The 23,687-nt window shown below is 44.9% G+C and overlaps 1 protein-coding gene across 1 annotated transcript; it reads left to right on the top strand.

Moving 5' to 3' along the window:
• The first annotated feature begins 545 nt into the window (after nucleotides 1-545).
• On the top strand, nucleotides 546-16,703 carry SULT6B1 (sulfotransferase family 6B member 1). Its single transcript, XM_080408116.1, has 7 exons — nucleotides 546-2,067; nucleotides 5,418-5,530; nucleotides 5,778-5,867; nucleotides 6,859-6,985; nucleotides 7,648-7,742; nucleotides 8,033-8,189; nucleotides 9,033-16,703. Exons 1-7 carry the CDS (start codon nucleotides 1,773-1,775, stop codon nucleotides 9,161-9,163), a joined length of 1,008 nt encoding a protein of 335 aa, XP_080264242.1. The 5' UTR covers nucleotides 546-1,772; the 3' UTR covers nucleotides 9,164-16,703.
• Nucleotides 16,704-23,687: the final 6,984 nt, after the last annotated feature.

The raw sequence follows: 23,687 nt of genomic DNA on the forward strand, positions 1-23,687 counted from the left end.
CAAGCTGGCGCTGGGCTTCTTCGTGTGTCACCCGGGCACGGCGCCCACGGTCGGAGAGAGGGGGGCGCCTGGAGGTACATCGGCTGGAAGCTGCTGCCGGCTGCCCCACGCCAGGCGGGCTGCCTGGGCACGCTGCGGGCCGAGCGCCACACGGCAGGGGCTGACGGGCCCTGCCCGCCTCGCTGCGCCCCGCTCCGGCTGAAGGCCCTATTGGAGCCGCTGCCGTTACTGTGAGCACACGCAAGACTCAGCGCTGTTCCTGGTGGCGCCGTTCAAAATTCCACCCCCACCGCCCACCACCCCCAGTTTTGGTTTTGTAAAACTAAACCAGCAGCTGCTTCTCTAACAGCTGTCCTTCAGGTGCCACCGAGCGCGCCGACACCCACAGCCCCCACCGCCGACCTCACGCGGCAGCTTGTCCGGGAGAGCCCGAGCCCGCGCCCGCCCCGCGGCACCTTGGCTGCGCTCCATGGCGCGGTAGAGCAGGAGGGCGCCCAGCAGCCCCGCCGCCTCCAGCAGCAGCAGCCCCCGCAGCACGCGCCGCGCCATGGCCGCCGGGGCCTGCACCCCGCCCTCACCGCCGGCAGCGGCCGCGCATGCGCCGTGCGCCCGGCCCGCCGGTGGCGCGCTCCGCTCCCCGCCGCTCCCCTCGCAGCCGCGCCTTCCCTCGGCCTCGTAATGGCCGACCCGGCGCCGGCCGCCGTGGCGGCGGTGCTGCCCGGTGGCAGGCGGACGGCCCGGGGCTGTGGGGGGTGGCCGAGGGAAGGCGGAGGAGGCGCGCCTCAGCCCCGCTGCGGCCCGGACAGGCCCTGGCGGGGCCGCCCCTCAGCACGGTGATGGCGCAGGGTGCGGGCGGCGGTCCGCAGCCGCCGCCGCTCGCCCTTGGCGGGCCCCGCGGGCTGCTGGCGCGGGCGCGACTGGCTACCGCATTTCCTTGGTGCCCGGGGGCCCGCTGGCCTCGCCTGGCTGCTGCAGCTGTGGGCTGGCGGGGTGCGTGCCCGGCGCAGCTCGGGGGCCGGGCCGGGGCTGGCTGCCCCACGGTGAGGGCCTCGAGCGGGTGCCCCTGGGGTGAGGGACAGGCCTGCGCCTCGGCGCTGCTTTCCGCTGCTGCAGCTGCTGGGAGAGCCGCCCTGCTCCCGGGAGCCAGCACCGGTCCGTACCCTGCTAGGCGAAAAGGCAGCTAGATACATTAAGGTGCATGGCCATTGTAAAGGAGTCCTGGTTCTATGATCGAGATGTTGAAAAAAACCTGTGCCATGCAAGATCTCAGTATTTAATTGCCTTTTTACCGTGAAAAAGGGCTTCAGTGCAAACTAGCTCCCACAGAAGCACGCTTAGAACCTAAAATGGCAGTATCTTTGCCCTCAGTAGCATTGCTCCTGGTTTAGTTTTGATGATTTAATTGTTTTCTATTGTTCGCTCACTGTTTCTTTTAACTTAAAATATAGGATTGATTACTGCCAAATAAAACCTCTTGGGATTTTTCCCCATAGGGAATTCCTTGTCTTTATGAGATGCTTTTTTCCCCTATTAATGTTATTTAAGATCAGGTATAATTTTGCTGCTTATTCATACAGGGTGATTCACTTTCCAATTCCATTTTGTCTGGTGGCTAAGCTTGCAAGTATTACTTGCTTTCAGTGCGATGTCTTACTAAAATAATTCCTGCTCTGTAGATTATAAGTGGACAGGATCAACCCCTCTTCCATTTCTAGAAAGGTGGGAAAGGAGAAGAGAAAGAAACGTATCAGATTTGAGGGAGGGCAAAAGTAATGCCAAGGATTTTGACTCCACCCCTTAAAAATGTCTGTTTAAAGGCACTTGCTGCATTAGACCAACAGTTTCATACCCCAAAGGTGGTAAACATGGCTGAGGATAGAAACAACTTTGCTGATGAGATAAATAAAGCGCTGGCAAAGTCTGAAGGGCTCACCTTGAAGGAGCTGCTGTTCTCCTATCGAGGGACCCCGTATCCTGCCACAGTGTGCAGTGTGGAAACGTTCCAAGCTCTGGAGAACCTGGAAGCCAGAAGAGATGATATGGTGCTGGTGTCCTACCCCAAATGCGGTGAATACATTATAAATTTGTTGCTGTAGTCTACAATAACTAATTAGCTGACACAATAAGAAGGAAAACCAACTGTTTGTGGTTGTACGTTGTGTGAGGACACTGGGCATTTCTACTACAACCAGAGGCAGCAGGTTTTTGTCCTGCTTTGTCTTACTCAAGCAGTCTGTTGCACTGCTTTTTAACATGATTTATGTTTCTGAAAGGAAAAGAAGTTTTAGTGTTCAAAACTTTTTTGGCTGAAGAAGTGAGAATACAGCATATAGTCTTTTATGTATCGGTGTGACAAGACAACTATGCCAGTATGATAAACTGTATTCTGAGAAGTGTGTTAGTAATGTAGCATAGTGTAGTGTAGAACAGCAATAAAGTTATGCATTAAACTTTTTAATGAGTAGAAAATGACAGAGCACAGCATCTTTACTTGCAAAATTTTTAGCTGCTTCTTGGCATTATTCAATATCATCATTGTTTTTTGTTTTGTGACTGCAAAATGGTATTGACTAAGACATACTGGAAGTCTAAATCTTCTAATTAGAAGTCTGCGGAAAGGATGAAAGATGCAACAGGAGCAGTGAAAAAACCACTAACGAACCAACTAGTTGATTTTGATCAGTTTTATTAAGTATCAAGTGTGACATGATTGCTTACAAGGAAGAGGTGGGTTTTGCTAATCTAGGAAATCTTATCCAAGCATATGTTTCTTCTGTGAGACCCAAGAAGCAGAAGCTTAGGGTTGCTGGAGAAAATACGGGCCCAGGGAAGGATTTCATTGCACTAGCGTGGTCGCAGATGTGGTCAAGTTGCTCTCTAACCAGAGAGTCCTTGGCCAAGGTCTCATTAGGCACAATGAATTCCCACTGATCGGTGAGTTCTGACCTGGAAAGAAACTGTGGTGTATTTAGGGGCTTAAGAAGTATGCCTGTAATGTTTAGGGTGAATCTATATCAGCTGTGGGACAGAACACTGAACCAAGAGAAAGCAAATACAAAGGGAGGGAGCTGGCACAAAATGCGAAATGTGCATCTTAAGGAGCCCATAATTCCGTTGGGTTTGGGATTAGAGTTCTGCTGGGCCTTATAAAGACTTAAAAGGTCGTTGTTATAACTTGGTACTGGTTTTGATTTCTCACGGAGTTTGGAAGAGTTCAGACATGGAGTCACGACGCTGATAGCCTCTGAGGTTTAGTAACTCAGTGAATCTCTCCTGCTCAGGGAGAGGGATTAGTAGATAAAGGAAGAGAGCTCACACTTAATATCAGGCAGTTTGTGGTAGGTCAGGAGGGGGAAATCTTGGCAAAGACCACTGCCAGTTGTTCACTAGGAGGGGGAGTATCACAGCTCCCTGTGGTTTGCTGGGGAATGCAGTACCCTGTTACCGGCAGGCACTGGTGGAAAAGCATGTACAGGAGCTTGCGTGGAAGAAATGGGATAGCAGGAGGGAGAGAAAATGCTGTGTTTCTGCAGTGCATGGTAGTCACAGTCTGCAGGTGAATTGGAATTTTCTCCCATTTGGATGTTTGCTTTTACACTATTAAACGGTGCTAAATAGATTCTTGTCCTAATTCCCTATGGCTTGCAAAGGAGGGGGAAAAAAGGCGTGAGAGAAGTATGAAGAGTGAGAAGGAAAGATTAGCTGCCCCAGTTTGAAACCAGAAATTGCTGGGCTCCCTTTTGCTTCTTGATGTAAGACTTGGACCCACCAAGCCATAATGTCACCAGGCAGTAAGAAAAATCTCTCTGCAGCTCTCTTTCCCTCTTGAGCTCAGGGAGTCTCGTGTCTGGTTTCCTCTGCCAGCTTCTCAGGTGTTTTCCTTGCAGGGCTCAAACTCTTTGGCATTTGGCAGGTTTAGATGGTCCTGAGCACGCATGATGAAGGACTCACATTATGGCTGTTCAAAAGCTTCATTCCTTTTACTTACTAGGTATTACGAAGGTTAAGTTACAGTGAATTCTCACTATATAAAAGGTTTCCCCCCCATTCAGATGTGTGCAGTAAGAGGGGAAAACTGATGCAGAGAACTATTGAGGAGGACAATGGAGCTCCAGGATGCAGTACTTCCCAGGAATGGGTTGCACGATTGAGAAGCCAGTTGGGGATTTGGAGGGTAGGAATTTTAGGTTTGTCAGTTGTAGCTTTTTGTAAAAATAAAATTTGTATTTGTGCACATGGAGTTAATACTGGGCAGATGAGGACGTGGATTTGGAAATTCTTAATGCTTTTGGCTCTGATCTGTACATAAATGGGAGCATGATATGAATGGTACACATACCATGTCATATATAAATATGATATTGGTTGGTGTATACATGTAATATATGTATTTTAAGACATTTTGTGTTGTGTACTGACTGTATACACATTACTGTATAAATGTATCAGCTGCTTCCATCCAAGCATCCTGAAGCACTTTATGTAACGTAGGGTGGAAGTTATTCCTTTTTGGGAGTAACTTTTCACTGAAAGCATGATGTTAAAGCTGTTTGCATTGTGTATTCCTTGTTAGTACCTCTGGCAGCTGTGTTCACAGGGGACTCGCAGCATGCAGGAGGTGGTGGCAGCTCCACAGCTCCATCTCCGTGGGCCCGGTGGGAAGCTTTCCAAGCGCATCCCCACATCCTGCCGGCAATCGGCAGAGCATCAGTAGAGCAAATATGATTCCTAAAAACCTTGGGGAAGCCGGCACCACGGTGCAGCTCCAGGAGCTGGCCACAGGCTCACACTTGAACGGGATGTGGTATTGGGGAGGCTTTGCTGCAAGATCCATTCCAGAAAGTGAGGGGTGGGGGGGGATGTAGGTGTCAAGTGGGTAGCACCTCTTCTAGTGCTTGTTCTGGTATGCGCTTTATGGAGACAGCAACAGGCACTACTGAGGACAAGCCCTGGCAGTGACATTGAATAGGTTACTCCATTTCGTCCTGGCCCCAGGGGAGTAGAGAGGCAAATGCTTTCCTCCACAGAAAGAGCAAGCCTCCTTGCTTGGTCCTTTCTTCTTCCATCCAGAACCTTCCCAGGTGTTCCTCTGTAAAAGACAGGAAAGCTGCCTTTATTGTCTGTCACTGCCTGGTTTATGAATATATTAAAAAGGTGTTTAGTGCATTGTTGAGTCAGTTCTGCTCCCAGTGCTTTCCATGTACCAGTTATAAGTGAGCCAAGAAGGTCACAGTTAAGAAGCTGTTAAAGATCTCATTAACGGGAAACATTATTGTGTTTATAATTGAGAACTTTAGCGTTATTTGTCATTTGATGACCGTCTATTATGCTGAATTAAGGCATGTAATGAGAAGGCTTTGAGATCTTGCACAAACTTCTGATATGTTTTGTTTTGTTCTCTGCGCTTCTTGGTGCAGGTGTGAACTGGCTTATTCAGATTTTAAGTGATTTGATATTTACAACTATCCAGAGTAAACCTGTAAGCACAGAACTACCATTTATTGAATGTGGAGATCCAGATAAATATCAGGTTAGTGAAAAGAAACTATTGAACCATTAAAGTCTGTTGTTTTCTCTGTCCTACACCCCCTCACACAAGTTATTAAAATGAAGTCATGCAGCAAGTAAAAATATCTCTCCTGAGAGGGGAAAAAAGATAATCTTTGTTGCCTAATGCCTTTTGATTAGGGGCTGTTTCACACAGGCAACTCTCACAAATCATTGCTGCACTCATGTAATAAACTTGTTCTCACTTACGGTTCTGTTTATTTCTAAAGAGGATGAAGCAGATTCCGTCCCCAAGGATTTTGGCAACACATCTGAATTATGATTGCCTCCCCAAGTCTATTTTCAAGAACAAAGCCAAGGTGGGCTTTTTTCTGTTTTGAAGAACGAGCCTCATCTTTCAAACAGTACCAGCATACAAGAGTAATTTTGGAGCTACATCCTTTTCTTGCACCCAGGCAGGTGGCACTGGTGGAAAGCAGCTTGGAGATGGTGGGAGTCTCGTGATGCCTGGGCTGGCTTAACACCCCCTACAATTTACAGTAGCCTTAGGGGTGCTGTAGTTGACATAAACAAGAACAGATCTAGAGGCTGTTGCAGTGCTCAGAAATGGCTGGAGTGTCGCGCTTTCCTGTTTTATGCTACTCTTTCCTATGCACGAACGTGGTGGGAATGAATGTGGCAGCTGTGTCTCTGGGACATTGGCTGTCTCCTTGCAAAGAGTCACATGGTTAAAACTTTATTTCTGATACTCCTTTACTGAACAATGGTGGATACAGAGAACTTTTGAGATGTACCACAGATGAAGGAAATAATTGGTTAAGAGAGATGGATTTTTTCCATGTTTCATTGGTAATTTTTCCTGTATGACAGGAAAAAATATAACATGTATAAAAAAAAATGAATGTGTATAACATTTTCAGAAGTGTTTACACTTCTCTAAGGTTTACAGTCTCTTAGGATTTCAAGAACATTATTGCCATGCTTTGAAAAATGGGACATAATTGTAACAGCTGTGGTTTCCTGAAGGAGAATTGAACTGAGCTTTTCCTAGCAGGGGGCTGGCAAATGGTTCCTTACAATTTCCCAGGTCTTAGATAGTTATGGGATCGTATTCAATGACAGTATTACTGTTTTTCCAGTTGCTTCTTTCTGCAATTCTTTCATGACATAAGCAAATTTTAGAAGTGGTAACAAAGTCTTTATTATAAGTTTGTTCACCATGCCTTAATTAATAAAATATTTTATAGCCCCCAGTATGTTATTGATTGCAGAATGTTTGCTTATGCTCTCATTTTGGTTGCCAGGGGAAGTAAATGATCTAAAATTGTTGATCTCTTTCTCCCACTCCAGATACTAGTGTTGTTTCGAAACCCTAAAGATACAGCTGTTTCATTTTTCCATTTCCACAACAATGTGCCAAGTGTCCCCAGTTACAGCTCCTGGGATGAGTTCTTCTCAGAGTTCATGAATGGGAAAGGTATTGTTGTAGTTACTGAGTGTAGCTGAAGAAGCAACAGAAAAAAAATATACCTAAAAACAAAAAAATGGGGCCAGTGGGAAAACAGCTGTGTCATAATTAGTTTACTGATCGGCATACGTCATGATAAAAGGAGGCAGCTGAATGCCAGAGCGGGGAGAACGTCCAAAAGATGCTTTGCTTCTGGGTATTCTGCACTTCCAAGCAAGGGTGAGGAAGTTGCATGGCAGCTGGACAAAGGCATTGGGTCAACATTCTGCAATGGAGGAAGTGCTGTGGATCCAAAGTGTTAATGAAATGACAGTTTGTTGTCTTTACTGTTTCTGAACATGAGGCAAAACACCTCATTAGCAACTCGAATTTTAGGCATAGACTGATGTCTGGCTTTGGCTTTTAAGAGATGTTTATATGGACAATATAGTAAGAGAGGGGAAGCACACAGTGAGACTCGTGTTTCTGTGTGGAAACCACTCACCTACAGAAGTCCAGAGGAAGCCTCTGCCATGCTGTTGTGAAGTACGGTACCACAGAAGGGACAGGTTGTTCCGTTTGCTTGCACTGATGTAACTGATAGGCAACAGAAGGCAATTTTTCAATTGGGGAGAAAGAATAGCCCAGTAAGAAAAGAAGGTCACACTGATGCTTTTTTCTCTCCTTTACAGTTGGCTGGGGATCCTATTTTGATCATGCACTCACCTGGAACAAACACATTGAGGATGAGAATACTATGGTCATAATGTATGAAGACCTGAAAGAGGTAAAGCAGATGCTGAATACTGACAGGCAAAACACATCTGAGCCCATTCCTTGAAATCTGCTGAAATTAACAGGAAAAGGCACAGGTCTCTGAAAGAGCAAAATCAAGTTGATTTTAGCGACAGGTTGAGTCTGGCTGTACAAAACCTGACTCCAGTGTAATGCAGAAAACATACTGTGGAGGAAGATATATATGGTTAATATATATGATGCCAATGCACATCCCAAGCGGGTGTCTTTTTTTTTAGAGGAAGCGTATTGCCTGTCTCCCTTTCACTGTATTGCTTTCAGAACCTGACTGGCAGTGTAAAGCAGATAGCTGAATTCTTTGGATTCTCCCCAACGGCGGAAGAGATCCAGTCCATTGCGGACAGGGCCACTTTCCAGGCAGTGAAGGATAAGGCTCAGGAGATTCATGGTGCTGTTGGCTCAATTCTTTTCCGCAAAGGTAAATTTGTTTGTATTTTGCCAGGGTGGTGAATGGTAGCACTGTGTCTTGGCAGACAGGAATTTGGATCAGTAGATGCTTAATCTTTATGTATGGTTTTCAAGGTTGGGAGTTGTTTAAGAAACATTGTGCTTCAGGATGCTTCACTTGATTTCATCCCAAGGGCAAATGCCATCCAGGAAAGCCCTGTATAATATTAGCAGAAGTGCACTACAAGTAGTACACCCTTCAGTAGTGCTATGCAGTAAGCACCATTTAAAACAAGGAATAATTTTATTTTGGCTTCTGTGAGTACTGGGGCTAGCCTAGCGCTAGGTCTACAGAGTGCCTCCACAGGCTTTTCTTCTTGAGTTTTCTAAGTAACCCTTGTAATAGCTTAAGAATCTCGTCAGTGCTTGGAATCCAGACATGACACAGATTGAACTGTGTCTTCTAGCCAGGGGCCAAGCTAGAGCTGTAGACTCAGACAACCTCAGACTGTGGGCTCTCCAAAACGTAGATTAAAGGTGGACTGCAGTTTGGGGCAGTGTGTGGTTGCAGTGCACAAAGCTCTTGCAGTTAAAAGCCACGTTGTAGTCTTCTGCAGCTGTACAAGGCACATGCCAAAGCTATGAAGGCAGACCAGTAGCTTCCTATGTTCACATTCTGTTGAGGACACCAAACATAAGGCACACATAAGAGTGTATTCTTGGGTTAGAGATTTTTTTCTTGCAGGAAAAAAGAGAAAAAAAAAGGATTATCCTGAAATATGATCATAATAGAGACAAAGTAGTTTTTTGTTTTAAATCATACTCCTTGGTCCTTACAGTCAAGAGTAATATTTAACTTCTCTTTATGTATCAGGTGTTGTTGGAGACTGGAAAAATCTTTTCAGTGAAGCTCAGAACCAGGAAATGGATGCCAAATTCAAAGTATGCTTAGAGGGAACTAAGCTGGGAGAAAAATTAAAATATGATGTGTACTGCAAGACCTGAACCTCCTTTACAGAAAAAAACTCATTTGTACACTTTTATGAAATAAAACAAGGCAGGGCAATATCTGATTTAAAAATTTTGAAAATCCATGCAATTTGCAAACCTGTTGCTGCTGGCTTAACTTACAGAAGCAATCCTTGCTCATGCATTTAGTATCATCGACTTCACTGATTCTCGTAAATGACCTGTAGCTCTTTGCCCTCACTTGGTTTTAACACTGAGTTTTAGCTGTGATTTGTTACCTGGTAGAATCCTGAGTGGAAAATACATGCAGTATTTAAACCTGCTGAAATCACTGGAAATATATTCAGTATATTGGAAGTGCTTTTCCAAGAGACTTTTTAAAACTATCATGAAGTGTCATGTTGATTCTTAATTTCTAAGTTCACGGTATTCATATATAATTTTAATTTCTAAGTTCATAGTGTAAAAAGTAATTTCAAAAGGTCTTGTAGTTATCTTTTGTTACTTTCTCTGTGCTGATAAATGTGAGAAAAAAATAAAGGAACTCAGTGGTGGAAATTTTCTCCCCCTTATAGCAATAATATTTTTCTTTCCTTTGGTAGTGTGAGATCTCATCCTGAGCAGTTGAAGGAATTGCCTCGGACAGGACTTGCCCATGGATGGTAGAGTCGCCCTCCTGGTGGTGGCTTGCTCTGTTGCTTAACCTCAACACAGGGTTACCCATGGGGGAAATTGTAAGCATATGTTGAGCACACCAGGTTTTGACCACATGATTGTTGGAACTCCTGAGCACCCACCTGCTTTGGATGTTGAGGAAGCACATGAAGAACCATAGAATCATTTAAGTTGGAAAAAAACTGTAAGATCATCAAGTCCGACTCTTAACCTAGGACTGCCAAGCCCACCATGTCCCTAAGCGCCGCATCTATGCATTCTTTAAACATTTCAGGGATGGTGATTCCACCACCTCCCTGTGCCACCTGTTCTAATGCTTAACCACCCTTTCAGTGAAGAAAGTTTTCCCAATAGCCAGTCTAAACCTCCTCCGGGGCAGTTTGAAGCCGTTTCCTCTTGTCCTGTACCAAGTGCAGGACCCAGCACTGAGCCCTGTGGAACCTCACCCCATCGGCCCGGCCTGCCCAGACCCCCCTGCAGAGCCTCCTGCCCCCCAGCAGGTCAACACTCCCCCAGCCTGGTGGCAGCTGGGAACTGGCTGAGGGTGCGCTCGATCCCCTCATTCAGTTCATTGATATTAAACAGAACTGGCCCCAGTACCGGGCCCTGGAGAACCACTGGTGACCATCCTCCAGCGCGATGTAACTCCATTCCCCACCACTGTCTGGGCTCAGCTGGCCAGGCAGCTTTTAACCCAGTGTAAAGCCAGGAAGCTCCCACCTGGGCGGGAATGGGGGGAAGTCACTTTTTTGTGATATCAAGGCAGGGGTGTTGGTAATTGTCTGGTTGACTTGCTTGGAAGAAGGAGCTTTTTAGACATGAAAGAAGGAAGTGTGCTACTGTACTGGGTTTGCATGGCCAGGTTTTGGTAGCGGGGGGCTACAGGGGTGGCTTCTGTGTGAGGCTGCGAGCAGCTCCCCGATGCCTGACAGAGCCAACGCCAGCCGCTCCAAGGGGGACCCGCTGCTGGCCAAGGCCGAGCCCAGCAGTGACGGCGGCAGCGCCTCAGGGACGGCGTTTTAAGAAAGGGAAAAAGTCTCTGTGCAACTGCAGCTGGAGAGAGGAGTGAGGCACTGTGAGTCCTTCCCCTGGGGAGGGAGAAGTGTGGAAACAAGGTGTGAGGGACCGAGCGCAGCCCCATCGCCGTCCCCCTGCGCCATGCTGGGGAGGGGGCAGGGATCTGACTGGCAAGAAATTAAACTGCTTTCCCAAGTCGAGTCTGTGTTGCCCGTGGCGGTAACTGGCGAGTGATCTCTCCCTGTCCCTATCTCGGCCCACCGGCCTTTCCTCATGTTTTCTCTCCCCTGCCCAGCTGGGGCGGGCAGTGACAGAGCGGCTGTGGCAGCACCTGCGTCCAGCCAGGGTCAGCCCGCCGCAGTTACTTGCATAACTCTGGAAATGGAGCCTTTGCCTGGGCTGTCCAGGTTTGCCTGTGTTGCTTCATGCTGAACAGTATATGATCTCAGAGCCAGGATGTGGATTTTATCTGGACATTTGTCTCAGAGCTCTGAAGTGCCGCTGTCCAGAAGAGAATGAGTGTCCTTTGGTGGAGCCAGAAGCTTGGTGTGCACAAGACAGTTGAACTGAATGGTCTCATAAAGAAAAAACTTTTTAGGCTGCAGTTTTCCCTTGGGAGGCTGGTTAAACACCGGTCTTTGACAGCTGTTTTTTTCTTCCCCACCAGAGGCTTTTCATTATCTCTGAAAAGAAGGAATACAAAGGAAAAAGTACTTAGAGCAGGAATACGTGGGTAGTGGGCACACAGATGCTTATTTAGCCAGTAGGGGAGGTTACAGTCTTCCTCCTCATAGTTTGTCAGCTTCTGTCTGAGAAATAATTATCTTAATTAAGTGTGGTAAATGACTTGCCAGAAGCAATGTTTATTACAGATATTTTGGGTAAAGAATGTACCTTAGCCAGGCTGAAAACTCAAGTATTGGGTACTTGAGGTGTTGACACAGATGGACTCTGTGAGGCTTTCTGCTGCACACTTTGTTAGCTGATGGTAAACACAAACTTCCAGTCATCCCATGCTAATGGGAATCCGTTTCTAAAAGTCGGCCAGTGACAGGGGAATGATTAAGACAGGTTAACTTCATTGCATAGTTAGGAACCTTTTGTCATTTTGTAGTCAAGTCTCCACAAAATCTTGTTTGTCTTACCTGGCGTGTTGCCCTTTAATTTTCTTCTCCTGTTCTAGCCATGTTTGCTATAGCAATGAAAACTGCATGCAGCTGACTGGTGGTGCACAAAACCTCCAGCTGCTGGTCCTTTATGTTGACTAGCTGTGATGCCAGTGCCCCAAAGGCTGTCAGTCACATGGTAGGAAGAAAGGATCAGTGCAGATGTGGATTTGCTTTCAAAATTAACAGCTGTAACAGTGGCCATTTAAAATAGGTAAGCCAAAAGTGGGCTGCCAATGAGGACTGAAGAAAAAAATAGAACACACAAAACGAAACCGCATCAGAATGAAGTTGGTTAATACCAAACAAATGGAAGTTTCAGGTTGCTAAAGCTATCTCAAACAAGTCTGATGTTCCCTGTAAGCTTTACATAGACACTGGAAGAAGCAGCAGCATTCCATGGCTATTTGCCTCAGCTGTACCTGCTGCAGCAGGGGGTCAAGATCATTGCTGGGAATTAATAAGAGGAGGTTCAAAAGGCTTTGGTTGAGGATGATGTTGAAACAGGAGCACTATTTCCTAGTAAAGAAGATTGCCTGAATTACTGATAGATCAGTAATAGCCAGCCTGACCACTTAGACTGCCATATTTCTCAGTTTAAGATTACAGTGAAGTATTCCAGGGCAGCTGAAGAGGAGATCCTATCTCAAGATGCTAAATAGGCTACTCTTAAAATTTGTATACCTTTTGCCAACAAGGTTATTTAAACTGAGGTTGTTCAGCTGTCTGAGGGAGCATTTTACAGGTGACATTCCTAAATTCCTTCAGTCTGATCTGCACATTCTTCTCAGCACATATTCACATACTCAGTAATTGCCAGCTAATGATGAGCATAAAATAACATCAATTATAAAACTGGTGAGTCTGAGTGGCGACTGATTTTTTTGCAGCTTTGTGTGTTGTAGATTCAGTTCTGTTAAAAATGATGTTGTGGGGTAACAGGGAAGAAGGCTAGACATGATGTTACTGGAGAAAGGGAGAATTTGTACCTTCTTAAAGCACTTCACATTCAGGATGAAAAAGCACTGTGAAGTGCTTTGAGATGGTGGCATTGAAGGTCAAATCCAGTAGCTCACAATGATTGCAGCTGTTAACAGCAGCAAAACTAAACAAAAGATTCAAACCCAACAGAAAAATTAAACTCCTCATTGTGGAAAATCACCAGTCATATATTCTTTCAGCCATGCATAATAGGGAGCAATTTTGGATATATATTTTCCATTTCTATATTTTATACTTTGTCTATGTTTTTCACTTTTATACTTTTTGTTGTGGTACTCAGCAGTAAAACTTTAAATGGCATTTTGACACAAAACATTTAAGGAATACGTTGGATCATTCAGCTTCTAAAGAAGAATATTTTTCACTCCCTGACTACAGTTTTGATTTCATTTTTTAATGTATTTGTGACCTGCTTCACACTTACAATTTTCCAGCAGTTGTAGGTATTTATGATGTCTGCATTTATGGTAACTGGTAAATGCTGCTCTATTAGTAGTTCTGTCACCTCCATTTCCCTTATGAGCTGTTCAGTAACAATCATAAGGCAGGAAAGTATATTAAAATGATATCAAAAAAGAGAAATTGGAGGTCTTCTCAGAAAAGAAGCATAAATGTATCTTTTGTATGCAGGAGATGGCTCCCTTGTGTGTGTTCAGGGTGTCAATATCCCAACCAAAAAGGAAAAGAATTCTGGTACTGAATTATAATAAAAGTAAAATGGGATCAAAGCAGACAGAACTGAGCTCAATTTTCTCATTTACAAAATGTGAGCATTTCATATTGCAGCATTATGCAGTACATTAATTGGAAAGATAATTAATGTTGAATTACAATAGAAGTGCTGTAAAAGTACAGGGCACATATGACATCCACAGGAACATCAAATAATTTTTTCTGAGGGTAGGCTGGCGATTAGAAAGGATGCCAAATGGATTTATAATGAAAGGGGACATGAAATACAGTCATCGCAATCTTTTTATGACAGCAAATGCCTGGACTTGTATTCTAACGTGTGGTTGGTTTTTTTCAAACCCTAACATTATGATCTTAGTTTTGGCTGAATAATCACCTTTGGTGGGGATTAGCACCTTCTGTTTTACTTCTAACACACTGCGGAGCTTGGCATTGTACACTGGAAGTGTTGAAGTGAGACTGGTGATTGTTATGGATGTTAGTATTGTCAGAATTGATGCAAAGGAGAGAAATAGACAACAACATTGAGAATGAGAGCATACTCTATCAATGCTGTGTGTGAGTGCATTGCTGGAGCACTCTGGTAAAATGTTATTTATGTTCAGATGTTTATGATCATGGGTACGATTGTCCTGTATTGCTGTCACAGTTTGTAATGCTTGTAGAATGGATAATAAGAGGTATTGGCTGATAAAATATTCAGTTTGCATCTGAATGGAAGGTGTTTTGTATGATCATTTGGCTTCTGCAAAAACTTTAGAGGCTTGAGGAAAATAGAAAAGTAGTCTTTGACTTTGCTCAAAATGTGAGGAGCAGCCAGGAAATGAAAGGAGGCTGGGAAACTGGTGTCTTGGGAGGCTTGTGTACTTGTGAATAATATAAGTTTATTGACATATGCTTGTGAGGTCTCCAGTGAGTTCCCTGCTGTTTTGCATTTTACAAGCCAATGAAGCTGTTTTCATTACTAGAACACTCGTTAGCGTTCCCCCAGCAGGTAAATAAGTCATAGCTTCATTGTTGTGTATTCCTGATACATCCGTAGGCAAAGTATTTATATTCAGAGGAAAAAATGAAATACATCTGAGGGGTTAGATGTATGTCCAAAAAATTAAAAAAAAAAAAACCCAGCAAACAACCAGAAATGGAGTGCTTATATTCTTCCCTCATCTTTCCTGCTGCAGGCACAGAGAGTGATCAGCATAATTTCTGCAGATGACCAGCCTGGTCTCTTCTTCTTTCATTCTTTGGTTGAGTATTTATGCTGACTACAAGTTTCGTTTCTTGGTCTCCCAGCATAATCCACCCTGTTTTTTCCTGATGTCATGGAATCTTTCTTTTCCTGACTTATTTATTTAGAAAACTCTTTCTTCTTTTTCTTTCTCTCTTCCCCCCCACCCCTGGCAAGCCACTGTGTTTGTCTTCACTTGCAACGTACAAGCTCCTGAACACCCATCATGGCACCAGAGAAAAGTTTCCTTAATGTTGTGGTGCTGAGGGAATATAAATAGAAGCTTTATGCACTGAGGCCATGAGGTGGTGAGACCTTATGCCAGTGGGTGAGGGGACCCTGGGGCGCCGGGGAGCTGGGGCACAGCCTGATGGGGGCTGCCTCTGCCAAGGCGCCATTAAATAGCCTCCGGGTTATAAACAGGATGACCCTGCCTGAGGAGGACAGGACTCTACCTGGAGTAGGACAAGGAGCAGCAATGGAGGCTGGGCTTCCCCGCACCTCAGTCCCCCCGAAATCAGGCGGGGGACACCTGGCGCTGCCCTGCCAGGCGCGAGCCCGGGGCCCTCGCCGCGCTGAGGGGAGACCCCGCTCGCCTGCCCTCACCTCAGGAGCGGCGGGAAAGCGGGGTCTTCGTGGCAGCTGCAGCCCACCAGCCTGGGGCTCTCCTGCCACAGGAGTTTGCCCTCTAGTAGATAAGGCATGACACCGACTACTCTAAAGGTGAGAGGAATTCTTCTCCGGTATCTGAAAAATATCGTTGAGCCTGCAGACCGGGCTGGGGCAAACATATGGGGGAGTTGTCTCCCCTCCTGGTGGCTGACAGACCTCTGGGCCAGCCTGCCTGAGGGGAGCTGTGGTTGCAGGGACTGGTAAATGCGGTCCCCCGTGCTGTCTAAATCCCAACCTTCTGAGGATTTTCTAGCTGTAAAGCCTGGCTGTGGTCTTAGAGAGAGAGAAAAAATGGTGTGGGAGGATGTGGAGGAATGGGAGCACCCAAAACAAACAGGCATGGGAAGGAAAGCGGCTCTGAAGGCTGTGTGTATTTGATGAGTGTGTTCCCCATATGGTTGGAGATAATAATTTGGAGCAAAAGCCTTGGGAAAGCCACCTGCATGGTGATGCTAGTGGGAAATGTGTGTGTGCTGCAGACCCTCAGCACAGCAAGGGATGTGTCCGAGCATTGGCGTTTGCTCAGGCCTCCTGGTGTGCCGTGGAGCACAGTATTCATGGTGGAGGAGTAAACAGGGCAATAAACAATCTTCTGCAGTTACCAGGTGTGAATATCTCCGTGGCACTTAATCACTTTTGCAGGCCACTTTATGCCTCTCCAGCCCCTGTGCCCTGAATATTGCCATTTTAAATAAGCAATCTGAAGCACAAGAGACAGAGTGTGTATTTTATACATGGGTGATTTCAAAGTTTCTGTGCAGTGGAGGACAGGCCCTCCAGGGCTCTCATGTTGCATTTTTCACTGCCAGCATTTTGAACGGTTTATGATACAGAGCTGTACAAGTGCTTTGTCCGCAAATGAATTGTGCTCTGAAAGCCCAAGGGCACAGAATGAGATGAAAATTGCATTAATATAGAAGGACAACTATGTAATGCAGTAAAATAAGTATCATTATTAACTGCTGTAAATACAAACCTGTTTGCCGGCATGACAGACCCTATAGAATAACAATAACAGAAGTAGCCCAAGTATGCTTCAGGAAGGAAACTACTCAAAATCCAGGATTAAGTCAAAGTCATTGAGGGCAAAAGGAAGAGACGAGACAGTGTGAGCATGAGTGCAGCGATGGCACAGAGGTGGAAGTGGTTGCTGATGCACCAAGGCAAGTGTATCGAAGGAATCATGTGGCAAATTGTGTTCATTGAGTCAGGAGCAGTTCAGTTAGAAAAAGAGGGAAATCAAACCAAACGTAGCATCTCATTGCAAAAGAATCAATGTCAATACAGTATGAATTGAAACTAAACAACCCAAAAGTTAGGCCAAGATTCCTTCAGGCAAATTGAGCTCCTCTTGCCTACCAGCCCATGGATTAAATTTGCACTCATTTATGTCATGTACATGAAGTCCTGTTTTAAGAATCGGAGGCTTCCAGGACTGAATCCTGCTTGCTGCCTCTGTAATTTGCCCATGGCAGTATGTCTCTCCCCTGTGAGTCCTGCTGCCTCCCACCACAGCTGCCCTGCCATCCCCTGAGGCAGGTTTGTGTCCCAGATATGGGAGCTACTGAGACACTACAGCAATTTTATGGTGAGCCTAAAGAGAGGAAAGGAGCTTGAAAAGACAAGCATTGAATATTTTTTGAGTGGTTTGCACATAGATGTGAACAAGCTCCAAGCTGGCTAGGCAGGAGTCAGCTCCAGCCTGGGAGCTGCATAGCCATGGTTACCACAGCCCTGAGGACTTATTAGCAAGGGCCACAAGCTGAGTTTATCAGCCAACACAATCACTGGGCTACTTGTGCACTGTGCCGTGGAAGGATTCTGTGGACATCCACAAAAAAGGATCTAAGAAGGTATTTGCATAGATAAAATGAGATATGTTTATTTAAAATAGCACCACAAGTCACCTGCCAGAGAGATGTTCTAAAGGAAAAGCACCTGTGCTGATTGCTGGAAGCTAAAGGGAGAGGTAGATTCTGAAGCCCAAGAAATGCTTTCAGGCTCTGCATTCCAGCTCCCTGTCTCTGCCTGCCACTGGGGAGGGGGAAGGTGGGTTTTCAGATGTGCTACATTTTGTTGTCTTTTCTAGCAGTAGCTGCAGTGATGCCTGCTGTCACTTTGCCACTCCCATTCAGCGTGCTGGACACCATGAACCTTGTTCTTGGGTGCTTTACTTCTCCTCACCTGCTGTTCAGGCACGTCAGCTTGCCAAGCTGGGCTGATTGGTTTGTAGATCAGCTGCTCTCAAGTTGCTCTCTTTGAGGGGACTGTCAGAACACGTGCATGATTTGTTTAGCTCTCTGGTTAGTGGCTCTCCATAGCAGATGGCTCTCGTGTATTTACTCTGGGGTGCGGTAGTTATGGCCTTTCCCTGGGAAACTACCCTGACTGACTTGCTGTGGGACAGGGAGAGTGTATTGGCTTGCACTGACAAGCTTGCACATCATTCCCTGGGCTCTGGAGGACGTACGCCAGTTCTGTCTTCTCCTTGCCACTTTTCGGTGCTGTCACAGTTTTACCATCTTGCTCCTGTTTTTACCAAAAGCCCAGATTGACTGAATTTCTCAATGTCCATGAAAGGAAAAGCCTTTGGGCTCTTCATGCTTTCTAGCAAGGAGTGTGCCACATTGCAGGCTGGTATCGTGATGATGCTGTCACCTCAGGCAGGAGGTGCCTGGCCAAGCAGCATGGGGCTTGACTTTCTGAAGGTATGGCAATCATGCATGGTAATGGTACAGCCTTTATCAGTGCCTCTGGAGCAGACCTAATGGGTCTGCAGCCTGGTAGTACTTTTTATCTGTGTAGCCAGAGCTGCCTTTAGGCAAGCAGTGGATTGAAGATGGGTGCTGCCAAGTTCCCTTTCTGTCGTTGAGGAAGCTAGGGCATTCTTGGCATCTATAGCTTAAAGATGGCAGAGATACCAGATGGTGTCTTGTTCTGGTGCTATGCTGTTGGCAACAGTGGGCTGCCTCGCTTTGCCCAGGTGGTAGGGATAGGGCAGTAAGTGTATGTGGCACAGTGGCAGCTTCTTGGCCAGTATGACTGTGCTGGGAAACAGCCATTCCCCCACTGCTGCTGAATGTGGTGGGACCCAGACTTGTGTGCTGGCCAAGAGCCTGAGCGCAGCCCCTCTGAGCAATGCCATGTTCAACAGCATTACCCAGAGAAAAGCCAAATCCCGCAGTGTGGATGCAACAGGCTGGAGTAATCCAGTTTGCCAGCCTTAAGCCAAATTGTGGCCCAGTCATACCCCAAGGTAAACATGGCGGGTAAATGCATGGTGCCCTGGGGCTACTCATGGGCGTACTGCAGGCACATGCATAAGTGGCTGAAATATCTGTGCACTGGAAAAGTAAAACAGTGAATGAGTTTGTTTTGGTGATGGTCCGCAAAATGGTGACTGTTATTTGCATATTTAAATCTTGATACATGTACTCAGTAATCTTTTTAATGGTAAAATACAATTTGATTGTGTTCTGGGGTGATTATATATAAATCACTTCCTTTTAGAAATTGTTGTTTAGAATTAAATGAAATATTGTGTTGCTGGGGTTCACAGACTTTTGGTAACTTACATGAACATAATAGTTGGCATTTTAATTGTGTGCATAACTAATCCAAAGCATTACAAGGTTTTATAAGGATAATTGGTAAGTTGTCATGTAGGTGGTTTCTCTAAATGGCTTCATAGCATTTAGAAGGACAAAAGATATTGCACATAAATAGTAGGTTATTAGAAATAAATGGTTATGCAATTATTCGTAGCATCAGAAATGGACAGTTCAGCTCACAATGGAATTCTTCAGAACACTGCAGCTAGAGTATTTGCATGAAATAACATCTGAAATCTGCAGTTGGCTTTGTTTCCCATTTAGAATGCCTTATGTAATTAACTACAGCAGTCCCCTTTTGAAGAAATCCATTATAATTTGAATTATGTTAATTCTGATGCTGTGAATAATTTGCCATATATTCAGTAAAATGAATTTGATTTTTTGGCCCCTTAAATATGATGGAACCATCTTACAGGGATACATGCTTGACACCTTTGTAGCCATCTTTTTCTGGTTTATACTGTAAAGTTTTTGCATAAGAGTGACATACAATTAATTCTCTAATTAGGAGCTTATTTAGGAATGAGGAGAAAGTTTAGACCTGTATTTACCTTCGGAGAGTGTAGCTGGATGGTGAGGATTGTTGCAGAAAAAAACCCCCGTTATTTTTTCTTCTTTGGACTATAAATTTTATCTGAAATTGAATACAAGAGAAGAGCAGTGCCACATTCTGCTCTCAGATAAACACTCTCCTTAGAAACGGCTGCTGTCATGACATCGGCACCAGTCTATCGGGGATGAGTTTGGCCTTTTAAGTGCTCTGCCATGTGTACTGGAAAACGCTCCAAGTCCCTTTCTATTGAGGGGAACAGGAGGGAATTCATATTGTGCTCATTTTGTGCCATGGGAACACAGTTGGGTTGCTGAGGGGCTGGCACTGGTTTAGTCAGTAAGTATTAGTTGCATTCTATCTGTTTGATTACCAGGTTCAGTTAAAAGTAATATATGAAAAGACCTATCAAAATGCCCTTCAGCAAAACATGGCATGATCCTCCCCTGTAAATGTCAGATTACTATTGGTATTGTGACAACCCATTTCTCTGTGAAGAGTAAAAACAAAAAGCCCAATATATTTTTGCACCATTACAGGAGAGAGATGCCAAATTACAGGGAAAAAATCCTGAGGGACAATTAAGTCTCTTTAGTTGTACATAATTTCATCGTTTCTCCTCTCAAGGCAATAGTTCTGGGAATGAAGCCATCAGCATCTAGGTACTGTCAATGGTTACAGGATACGAGGAATGTACTGGACTTCTCATTTGTTCTTTACACTGCTTTTCCTAAAATACTGACTCAGGTTCCTTCAGGTAGACCCCTAGGGGATTTTGATGTCTTGGTGCCCTGAGGTCAGACATTGATTCCTCTCCTTCCCTGCTCCCCTCAACCCCACAAAACAAAAAAGCAGCAGGAGTGGTCCTCTCTGCTTGTTTAACCGGAGCAATGATGCCAGTGTCTCCTTCTTGTCTTTATGGGACAACCTTATGGTGAGATCATACTCCAAAGTTTAATTCCTTCTGCAGCTGGAGGGATCAAATCCATGTCTCTCAAGACAGAAAGAAAGTGCCGAGTTGTAATAAGGGGATTTCAGCCACTCTGCTCTTGAAGCTGTTGCACTGAGCTTAAAACAATCAAAATTGATTGGGGCAGACAGAGAGAATGTGACATTGACTGGGCCAGCGTACATGCTACTGGGAAATGGGAGGTGGGGGGCTGAAACTTTGGGAGGAGGGAAGGAAATTACTGGTCTCTTGTATTCTGCAATAGTATATTAATCGCTGAACTCTGCATTGTGCATTATTTCCCGAATGGAAATGACTGCTGCTGTTGTGCCTGGTGCAGAGGACCATCCTATGGGTGCATGTCAGCAGGCACGTGAGGTCAGAGGTCCTCAGGGAGGCTGGGGAATGTCCATCTGCTGATTCTGGCAGGTTTAGACATGGAAGAATGAAAATATATGGACATATGGGCATGAAAACAATATGATCCTCAGGTCAAATGGAAATTTCTGCTCTCAGAGTAACATTTATCTGGGCAAACTGCCTGTCTGTCCTACACTCACTGGATGTGAGAGCGGTATCCTGTCTCCATCACCTCCATGTCTCTCAGGACAAGCAGCAGGACTGCTGGGAATTAGATGGCAAAGAAGGGAGGCTGGAGCGGTTTGAAAAAGAGAAGTTTCTGACACATGAATGGTGGGAAAAGATAGCTGAGGATTGCTAAAATACTCCGTACAACCCACTATTCTTCTTGTACCTTTCTGTCCAACTGCCCTTCTGTAGTTTTCAACCTCCAGTGTGACTTGCCTGTGCTGTATGCTAACCCTTGTCCGAAGATACCTGTTATGGCACATGTAAGAGAACACAATATGGCTTTACTGCTGCCTTGTCCCCCCTGTTCCGTGTCACCATGGACACACCTAAAGCAGCACAGAAAATATAGGAAAAGAGGTGGTTGGTTTGCTTTTGATGGTACTTTGCCACTGGTGCCTAGAAGGAGAACCAGTGGGTAATCTCTAGTTTGCAGTGTCATTTCTAGCCTGTACTGTCTCTGCAGCAATTCTGGAGAGAAGGGATTAAAGAGCTGCAAGATGTGCCAGCATTAACACAGAAATCTTGCTGTACAACAGCCCTGGGAACACGAGTGTCATAGTTCTTGGCTTATAAATTGTCTTTTTGTTCCCACTGTTGTTTCCAGGAAATGTACTCGACAGCACAAGCCCCACTTGCCTCTGATCCTCTAGGGAAGGCCTGCTGAAGAGGTGAGCCTAACGCTCAGCCTGCGGATGTTGAAGATTTGTTAATCACCTGAATCCAGCTACTTCAGCAGGGATAACTGAAGGGAGTAGCAAGATGGAGAAGAGAGACAGCAGGTAAGAGAACAAAGTGAGGTGTGTTCTCTTGGTGTGTTAAAGGCTGTGAGTTAAAAGTGTAGCAAAAAAGTAATGGTACCAGATTTTTATAACCAATCTAATCATATCACAGAAGACTTCTCACTCTAAGCCATGTGTTCTGAGACTGTGCATGTGTATTCAAGGCATATCTGTGTACTAGTGTTGTTACTGTTATTTTCACACAAAAGTACATTAGGAAACAATTTGTGCAAGATTATTACTCTTGTAAACTTCTCATTATCAGTCCTACTAATCCCCAAAGAAAAGCTGAAACTGCTGTAGTTACTGTTTATTGACCAGCTAAATAACAGACTGTCTTGAGCATTGAGTTTACTGATTTTGTTGGGTTTACTGCTAATGAAATTTGACAACATTTTAGTTGTAAGAGAATTTTAGGTCGATGTTGAACAATTGGTGCTAAGAATTAGTTAATTCTATTACACAACTTTCCACAACAAATTCTAATTCTGCTTGCGTGAAAGGAGGTACTCTGAACCTAGTTTGCCTACAGTGTTAATTCTGATTCAAAAGTAAATTATTTTTACCATTTCCTGATAAACACTTGTATTGATTTCTCTACTACTTAAGCCTCTGCTTTAAGAAAAAGCACTCGTTTAAATCAATCCCTATTCAGAAAAACATGTGGGAACAGGCTTAGTTTAAGGTCCTCTGTAGATCACATGGGAGTTCTCCCTGTATAATGAGTGTTTGTTTTATGAGACTGGGTTAAGTCCTTTAGTCGTGATCACACTCACCCTTCAATCACCAGTCCCCTTGATCTCAAATGATGATAAAATATTCCCTCCAGATAAATGAGTGGTTCTAAGGTGCATGAATCCCAAAGACCTCCAGGAGATTGTTGCACAGATTTTAAAGCTAAGACTGCCTCTTCTCCTCACACTTGCTCTGGGGTCCTTTGTCCCAGAGGGCTGCAGTGGTTCTGGGAGGTTCAGGATGGAAGTGGTTACTGCTACTACTGGTCCAGTGATGGTTTTCCACAGCAGGATGAAGGCCACAGGGTTTGTTGTCGAGAAATATTTCTTGTTCCTCGCAATGTCCTGTTAAAATATTGTATGTTCTGCATACAAAGTATTGCTGATCTATTGAAATAAAGTCATGCTGTTAGTTTTAAAAAACATATTCTGCTTGTAATTCAACGTTACCTGGGTTATGATGCCTTAGTAAAAGAATCCAAATGTTGAATTCCTGAATACTTGGGTCTGTTTATATCTGGGATTGGTCTGTCCTGATTTAGATTACGTGACCAGCTGAGAAACGTAGGTCCAGAGTTTTAACCATGCTCAGTCTAAGAAAGCGTGTTCATGGTTAGGATTCAGGTTTGGGCCCCAGCTCATCAAGAGCCGCTCTGCCAGTGTGGGTTACTGCTAGGCTGATAATTCTTTCTACCTGATAAACATGGAGATGTTTAGTCAAATGATAGGTATTTTTGTTTAAGCATCTTTCATATGGAGCATCACAGAACATTAATGAGAGTGAATGGAGGGGAAACCCCCCCCCCCAGTTTCACAGGCTGAGCTGCATCTGCAACAGCGGAGTGCTTGGCACAGCAGATTATCAACTCTTTTCCCAGACCTTTAGGTGA

The sequence above is a fragment of the Falco punctatus genome (assembly GCF_963210335.1).
Source record: "Falco punctatus genome assembly, chromosome: 12".
Taxonomy (NCBI): Eukaryota; Metazoa; Chordata; class Aves; order Falconiformes; family Falconidae; genus Falco; species Falco punctatus.